The 7,557-nt window shown below is 67.2% G+C and overlaps 2 protein-coding genes across 2 annotated transcripts; one reads left to right on the top strand and one right to left on the bottom strand.

The window, feature by feature from the left end:
- Positions 1-419: 419 nt before the first annotated feature.
- MNEG_11958 (beta-fructofuranosidase) lies at positions 420-2,915 on the bottom strand (the record flags this gene model as incomplete). The annotated part of the gene is made up of 6 exons (XM_014039569.1): positions 420-473; positions 632-1,269; positions 1,425-1,595; positions 2,012-2,176; positions 2,408-2,544; positions 2,893-2,915. The coding sequence occupies 6 exons, from the start codon at positions 2,913-2,915 to the stop codon at positions 420-422; spliced, it is 1,188 nt and encodes a 395-aa protein (XP_013895023.1).
- Positions 2,916-5,573: 2,658 nt separating this feature from the next.
- Positions 5,574-7,122, top strand: MNEG_11959 (hypothetical protein; the record flags this gene model as incomplete). Its single annotated transcript, XM_014039570.1, has 4 exons — positions 5,574-5,659; positions 5,888-6,629; positions 6,783-6,878; positions 7,108-7,122. 4 exons carry the CDS (start codon positions 5,574-5,576, stop codon positions 7,120-7,122), a joined length of 939 nt encoding a protein of 312 aa, XP_013895024.1.
- Positions 7,123-7,557: the final 435 nt, after the last annotated feature.

Below are 7,557 nucleotides of genomic sequence, written 5' to 3' on the forward strand. Positions count from 1 at the left end.
CGGCCGCGCCGCCGCCCCACGCGCGGAGCATCACGCCGGCCGCGCGCGACGCGCCGCGGCGCAGCGTCAGGCCGATATCCAGGTGCGCGCCGCCGACCGCGGGCAGCGGCAGCGGCGCGCCGGCGGCGAGCGTCAGCTCAGACGCGAGCCACGACTCGCCGCACCGCAGGCGGTCGATCTCGGGCACCGGGACCTGCAGCATCCGGTCAGAATCCGGGTCGAGGTACAGCAGGCGCGGGACGCCCATGCAGCCGGCGTAGTCGTACGTGCCCACCTGCAGGAAGCATGCAGGAAGTTGATGAGACGCAAGGGGATTGCCGGCGCATCGGCGCGTCGCGCGCGCCCCATAGCAAAGCTGCCGCAGCTGGCGCCACGGATCGCGATGCACGTCATGCCAAGCGTGCGTCGTCCCAACCTCGTCAGCGCCCTCCACCCTCGCTCTCAACCTCTCCCTCGTCCGTCAACCCCTGCACCTCCGTGCTCACAAAACACACCAGTTTTGTGCACCCCCCCCATGCTCATCATGCCCAAACACGCACCACAAGGCTCAGCAGAACGCCACACACAAACACACACACACACACACACACGCACACACCCAACCGCCCCGCCCCGCGCCCGAGCCCCTCACCGTGCGCTTCTCCTGCAGCCAGCTCCACAGCAGCGTGCGCCCGTGGTCATCCTCCATCACGTTCGGCGCGTACAGCACATCCCCAAGATCCAACCTAAATGGCCCCGCCGCGCCCGCCATGTCGAAGCGCCCGCCCGCATAGTCCCCCAGCCAGTAGATGGTGGGGTTGGTGCAGGCGTCAGGGGAGATGGTGTAGAAGTGCCGCCGCCGCCGTGGCGCAGCGGCCGCCTCCAGCTTGAGCTGCTGCAGCTCGTTGACCGGGTCAAGCTGGTGGTGGTAGTGCTGCTGCTGCTGCTGCTGCTGCTCGCCGGCGTGATGGTGGTGGTGCGGCTGCGGGCCGTCGTGCCGCAGAGGGCGGCGCTCGTGCCCGCCCCCGGCCGCCTTGCCCGCGCCGTCGCCGCCCGCGCCCAGCCCGGCGCCGGCGTGGCCGAGGCCGCTGGCGCCGCCGCGCAGGCGACCGCCGAGGCCGAGCGCGAGCGCCGGCGGCGCGCGCGCGCCGGGCGGCATCGGCTGCAGCTCAGCCACCAAGGGGCACTCCCAGACGGCGCCCGTCTCGCCGTCGCCGCAGCAGAGCAGCCCGTCGTACCGCCAGGCCGCGGCGCGCCGCAGGTCAGTTGTGCGGTACACCAGGCATGCGCCTGCGTGTCGGCGCCGATGCCAGGCGCACGCGGTCAGAAGAAATCCCTTTATGGACGAGCGGCAAGGCATTCGGCAGATCCCTCAAGCTCCCCGCCCTGTGCCCTGGCCCGGTTGCTGGACAATAACACGGGAAGCCGCTTTTCTCAAAACCCACCTCCGACGCCCTTGAGCCCGCTGCCGATGAGCACGATCCACTCGTTGCCGTTTGCCGCGCTGGGGCGCTCGACGACAAAGGGGTCGCGCCACCCGGTGAGCTCCAGGTCTGGCGGCGGCAGCTCGAGGAAGGGGGCCGAGTCCTTGCACCAAGTTATGAGGTCATGGTCGTCTGCGTGGCGCGCAAGGGAATGTGTGCATGTGCGTATTGATGTGTGTGTGTGCATGTGTATGTGTGTGTGCGCGCATGTGTGTGTGTGTGAGTGCACGTGTGCATGTGCGTGCGTGTATGTGCATGTACGCACATGTGTGTGAGTGTGTGTGTGTGAGAGTGCGTGCAGGCGTTCGCACACAGGCGCGTGTGAGTGAGTGTGTATGTTCTTGGGTATGCATGGAGTTCCAAGTGTGGCGCATGTGTAAATCCAGCAAGCTGTGCAAGCAGCCACGCGAGCGCTGCAAGGCAGCTGCGCCCGCGGCTGGCCGGACTGCCCTCGCACCCCCCTGGTCAGGACGCGGCACGCATGGCCGGGGGTGCTGCAGGTGCTGCGGGTGCTGCAAGTGCGCGGCGTGGCCCAAATGTGCGCCCACCTGGGTCCGCGGGGATCGCGCTGATTTGGCTCTCCACAAACGGCAGGTTGAGGTCGCGGTCCGCGGGCGGCAGAGGCAGCGCCGGGTTGGTGCGCAGCCGCACGCCGGTGTACAGAATCACCGGCCGCCCGTCGGTGTCGACCGTCGCGCAGCCGCTGAAGCAGCCTGGCGCGTCCAAGCCAGCGTGGCGGGTGGGGGTCGTCGGTGTGAGCTGGTGCGAGCGTTGAGGGGTGCCCTTGCGTCGCAGCAGACCAGGCGGTTGCTGGCATGCCGAGACGCCCATGGTCCGGAAGGGTGTGCTGACTCGTGATGACAAACACCCCCCCCCCCAGCGCCACGCTGCGGCCGAGCCGGCGTTGAAATCGGCCCCGCGCTGGCAAACCCAACGCTGCGCACCATCTGCATCCAGGGAGCCCGGGGTCGGCTCCAGGGCGTGCGGCAGGTGGTGCCACTGCACTAAGTCCGTGCTGACCGCATGGCCCCAGACCAGGCCAAACGCCCACTCGCAGCCCTCTGGCAGGTGCTGGTAAAAGCTGCATGGCGGTTGAGGAAGTTGAGCAGAACTCCGTGAGTTTCAGGGGCTGCGGCAGGGGACAGGGCGGTGGGTCTTGCTGGCCGGGCACCTGGTCCGGCAGCTGCACTGGCTGGGTGGAAGCTGGGGGGGTAGAAGCAGGGGCCGCGCCCAGGCGCCCCAGCTCCCACGGCCTCGCGTTTCACGCAGACATGCTGCTGCGCGCGTGCGGCGCATGCAGCGCAGTGCCTGGAGCACGGCAATTTCAGGCGCGGCGCGGCCGCAGGGCAGCGGCCACGACACTGCGGACGGAGGCGCGCAGCTGTCGTACGCCCCTGCGCCCTCCCCTTGCGTGCCCACAACCGCTCACAGGTGGTATTTCCCCTTGTACATAAACGGTCCTGCAAGAAATCAAGAGAGGAGAGCACAGCGACGCCATCAGCAGGGTTGCGCGGCGGAGGCGCAGAGCGCACGGCCGTCGAGGCATGAGCGCGGCCAGCAATGCAGCGCGCGGCCAGCAAGGAGCGGCGGCGCTGGGAACTTGACCCCTTGGGCCGTGCGAGGTACCAACCGTTGGGATCATTAACCTGCGAGCGAAGGGCGGCAGATCCGGTCAGCTCGGGGGTCCTGGGGCGGGGAATCAGCGGCACCACTGCCAGGCCTAGGCCGAGGGGCACGCACCCAGCCAGCTCTGGGCGCAACATGGAAGATGGGGCGGTGACCACCATCATGTCCAGATTCCATACTTCACGGCCGCATGCGAGGGCTGACCGGCGCCCACTCCTGCGAGGGACGGCCGCGATGGGCCCTGTGCTCTGGCCTGCCTATGATGTAGACAGATGAGATGGGGTGTTTAATATGGAGGGGATGCAGACCGCGTTGGCTTGTGAACCTGGCCCCGACGTGACTGCCTCAGCAGACGCCGCTCGCGTTATGGCATGCGCAGCACGCGCAAGACTGAATGCTTGCCGCCGCCGCGCTTGCTAAAAGGCGTAAAAGAATGATCCCAAAAAGTTGCCTTCACTCAGGAAACATGTGACCCTCGTGGACCGGTTTCAGCCCGCAACCCGTGACGCCGGTGACCACCGTACGTCGTGTTTATGCCCATGCATTGACCCGTGGCCCCGGACCCCTACTGGCACTCGACTTTCGATGGTGATGTCTGCCTCAACAAGGAGCTGAAACAGACTGCATGACAACTGAGTTGCAGGAGCCCCGGAGCCCCCACCACACATGTACAGGCAACTGGCAGTTGGCTCCCCTGGTGCGAGATATGTTCAAGAAGGCCAGCTGACCCACCACAGTAGGGTGCAGGAAGCGTTTGGGCAAGCCTTTCGACCACGCCTGTCACAACACTGCAAGAAAGATTCCATGTGCTCGTTCGCCGTGCCTGCGCAGCAGCTCGACCCGCCGCACTGCAGGAGCCAGCGCAGGACGACGCCCGCATAGCAAAGCAAACCCGTGAAGCGCGCGCAGCACCCCTATCTTTCGGCTGTGCACAGCTGCTGGTTGCTCTTCGTCCAGGCTGCGCACAGCAGTGGTCAGCGGCGACGCGCCCCTTCACCATACTCAGCGGGGGACAAGGCTCGACCCAATGCTAATTGTTGGTTGTGGCGCGGGGTTGAGAGCTCACATGTTTGCTAAGCAAGCGCCTACGGTATGTACGTCATCGGGCGCGGTCGCTGCGCCCTGACCGGGTTCAGAATCGCAGACGGGGTCATGCACGCCTCAGGGGGAGGCCCCTCGGCCGGAGTGCAGCAGGGCACAATGGCTGACTGCTGCCTGGCATGTGAGCTTTGAAGCTGAGAGCAAGATTGGCCTGCAGCCGCATGTGCGTGGGGTTTGAAGGGTAAGGGCCTCCGGTCCTCGGCGACACGTAGGCCAGCGTGCAAGCAGTCGGCTGGACTCACCTCACGGCCCGATGAGGGGTGTGCTGAGGTGGTTGAGGGAGCGGCACGCCGAAACAAGGCAGCATGCACTGCTGCGTTTTGTTACAGGAACAATCAACTCCTCACTACTCGCCAAGTGGAGCCGGTGTGTTGCTGTTCCTGGGAGTGACGCAGCGCCGCGCGCGCTGAGAGTATCCCTGGTGATGGTGCCGCTTGTGTTCCAGACTCTCCAGCCAGCGGCACCTGCTAGCGTGGTTGAACCGGGGCGGGTGCCGCCAAATATTGCTCCACTGATGCGCCTCAGCATCTTAGTAGGTGCACCAGAGTGCAGCGCGCCCAGCAGACCGCCACCTCTCGAGCCATAGAGCAGAACCTCCCAGTGCGAATCCCTAGAATGCCAACCACATACTCGCCCGCCTATGGTTGCTTGCAGGGCGGGTACGCGCGTACGTTGCTGCACACTGTGTTGGTGAAATGGTAAGAAATCTCACGGCTGGGATTGTGGCTGTCTGTGGGGAGGTCGCGAGCCCGCCGGTGGTGCCTCTTGTCACACCCGCCTCCCCCTTTCAGCGCCGGAAGGTGTGTGTCGTGACGGCTGCCGATGTTGCACCGGGCTGCGTGGGCTTGCAAATGCATGTCCTGTCCAGTTGGGGTTGGCGGCTTGTCTTTGCGCATCGTCAGCCGCGCTAGCTAGGGACGCGGCGCGTGTGCACATGGGCTGCTCACCTGACCCGACACACCTGTGCACACATGGACCGCCGCAATCGGAAGTACCACAGCACGCAGCCCTGTTGGCACGTGGTTCAAAGCGGATATTGCACCTGCATCACATCCAAATTCGTCATTCGTTAGTTTGGTCTTTGGTTCCTTCGGAGAGATCTCACTGCTCGCGCGCGTAGGCCATCTCAGGCGGTGGGGTATTCCGCATTCGATGCTTACCGCTGATAGTTCTCCATTGAGGGGGCAGGCGCGGCGTGACCGCGCCTAGAATTCCCCTGACGCCGGCATGTGAGGCAGCAGGGCAGCCACGCCAAGCCACGGAATGTCGAGCTCGGCATCTTCTAGTGCCACTGATCTTCTTTTTGGTTCAGAGCTCATTACAGCCCTGAAGCGGCAGCAGCCATCTGTCAAGGCGCCTGCCCAAGGCCACCGCGTCGCAGCAATGCAAGCGAACACGCCAGGCGGCCAGGATGAAACGTTACTGTATTCGTTCCCCAGCACCGGAGGCGGACAGCAGCCTGTGGCGCGGTAAGCACGGGGCCGCCACTGTCGGCCGCCTGCATCTGCGCATATCACACCTGTTGCTCATGCTCCGGCGATCTGCGTGGCGCCCTAAAGGCGCCAGCCACCGAGCTTGCCGTCACCAACACTCCTGCCGTTGGCCGTGCCGGCCATCACGCCAGCGAGGCGCGCTCCGCGTCACCAGCTGCCGCGGTGCACATGCTGCGCGCCCCGCCCGCCCGCCCTCCCCCGCAGGTGGGCCCACGCCGCCGCAGCGGTCGGCAGCCTGCTCTTCGTGTATGGCGGCGTGGGGCAGGTCGTCCTGGACGATCTCTCAGTCCTCGACGTCGACCTGATGACGTGGCGCTGCCTGAAGCCTCGCGCCGCGTCGCCGCGCGACCGCCCCGGGAAGCTGCACGCCGCGGCGATGGCCGCCTCCGGCCGCACCGTCTGGCTGCTCGGCGGCCAGCAGGGCCGAAAATTCTTGCGGGAGCTCTTCGCCTTGGACACGGACACGATGACATGGGCGCTCGCCGCACCCGGCGGCGCCGCGCCATCGGCGCGCGCGGGGCACGCGCTCGCGGCCGTCGACGGCGCCGGCGTGTTCCTGTTTGGCGGCCAGGGGAAGCGGCTGTTTGACGACCTCCGGGTGCTGGTGGTGCCGCAGCAGCACCAACACGGCCACCACCACTTCTCCGCCCCGGAAGACGCCGCCTCCGCCTGCAGCACGAGCAGCGCCGGCAGCAGCGGCGCAGCGAGCGGCGCGAGCGGCGGCGGCGCGGGCGGCGGCGGGCCGTCGACGGCGCCGGCGTGCGAGTGGGTGGAGGTCAAGCCGCGGGGCCGCGGGCCGAGCGCGCGGCGCGGGCACAGCTTGACGTGGGACGGGCGGGACGCGCTCGTGCTGTTTGGCGGGAGCACGTCCAACAGCACCGACAACGGCGTCTGGTCGTACTCGATTTCGAACCGGGAGTGGACTGAGGTCAAGGCGCGCGGCGCGGTGAGCCGCGGCGCGCGTGCGGGGCGGATCACTGGGGCCTGGGCGGCTGGATACAGTGGACCCTTCGCGGGCCCCTCGCGCAGGGCGTCCTCGTCGGAAGCGCGCGGCAAGCGGGCTTCACTGACGCCGCGCCTGGCTGCATCCCCACCCCAGGTCCCGCCGCCGCGGACGCACCACAGCGCGGTGTTGCTGCGCCCCGGCCGCCTCCTGGTCTTTGGCGGCTGCAACGCGCAGGGCGTGTTCTTCCAGGTCAGCCGCCGCTGCATCCGCGGGCCGCTGCTCTCGGCATGCGGCTGGCCCGCCTGGGTGCACCCATTTGACACACACGCACCCGTACACACGCATGCACACGCACATATGGCACACACACACACACGTGCGCACAGACACACGCAACACACGCGCACACCCATACGCACACACACGCACATACACACACATAGAGGACCGCCGCTGCACCTTGCGCCTGCCCGCTCAGCCCTGCTCACATTAGCCCGAGTTTATCATGCCCTAGCATAAACTTCGGCCTCCACTCCATCTAATCCTGCCAACTCGCCCACCCACATCAAATCAAACCCAGGACGCATACATTCTAGACCTCGGGACACACACCTGGTCCCGGCCCCCCTCCCTCGGCGCCGCCCCCGCGCCGCGCTACCACCACAGCTGCACGCGCGTCGGGCGCCGCATAGTCATATACGGGGGCATCAACCCCAGGCAGGCCTTCGACGGCGTCGTGCTGGTGGAGCCCGGCTCGAGCCTTGGGGGCGAGCTGTCGGCCGCCGCGGACGAGCTCTGCCGCATGAGCGTCGGCAGCGCCGCGAGCGACGGCGGCCTGAGCGGCCGCGGCGGCGGCGGCGGCGGCGGGGTCGGCTACTGCGGCAGCGCGCACGGCAGCAGCCTGTACGGCGCGGCCATGGCCGCGCGC

Source organism: Monoraphidium neglectum (assembly GCF_000611645.1).
Source record: "Monoraphidium neglectum strain SAG 48.87 unplaced genomic scaffold scaffold02987, whole genome shotgun sequence".
NCBI classification, from domain to species: Eukaryota; Viridiplantae; Chlorophyta; class Chlorophyceae; order Sphaeropleales; family Selenastraceae; genus Monoraphidium; species Monoraphidium neglectum.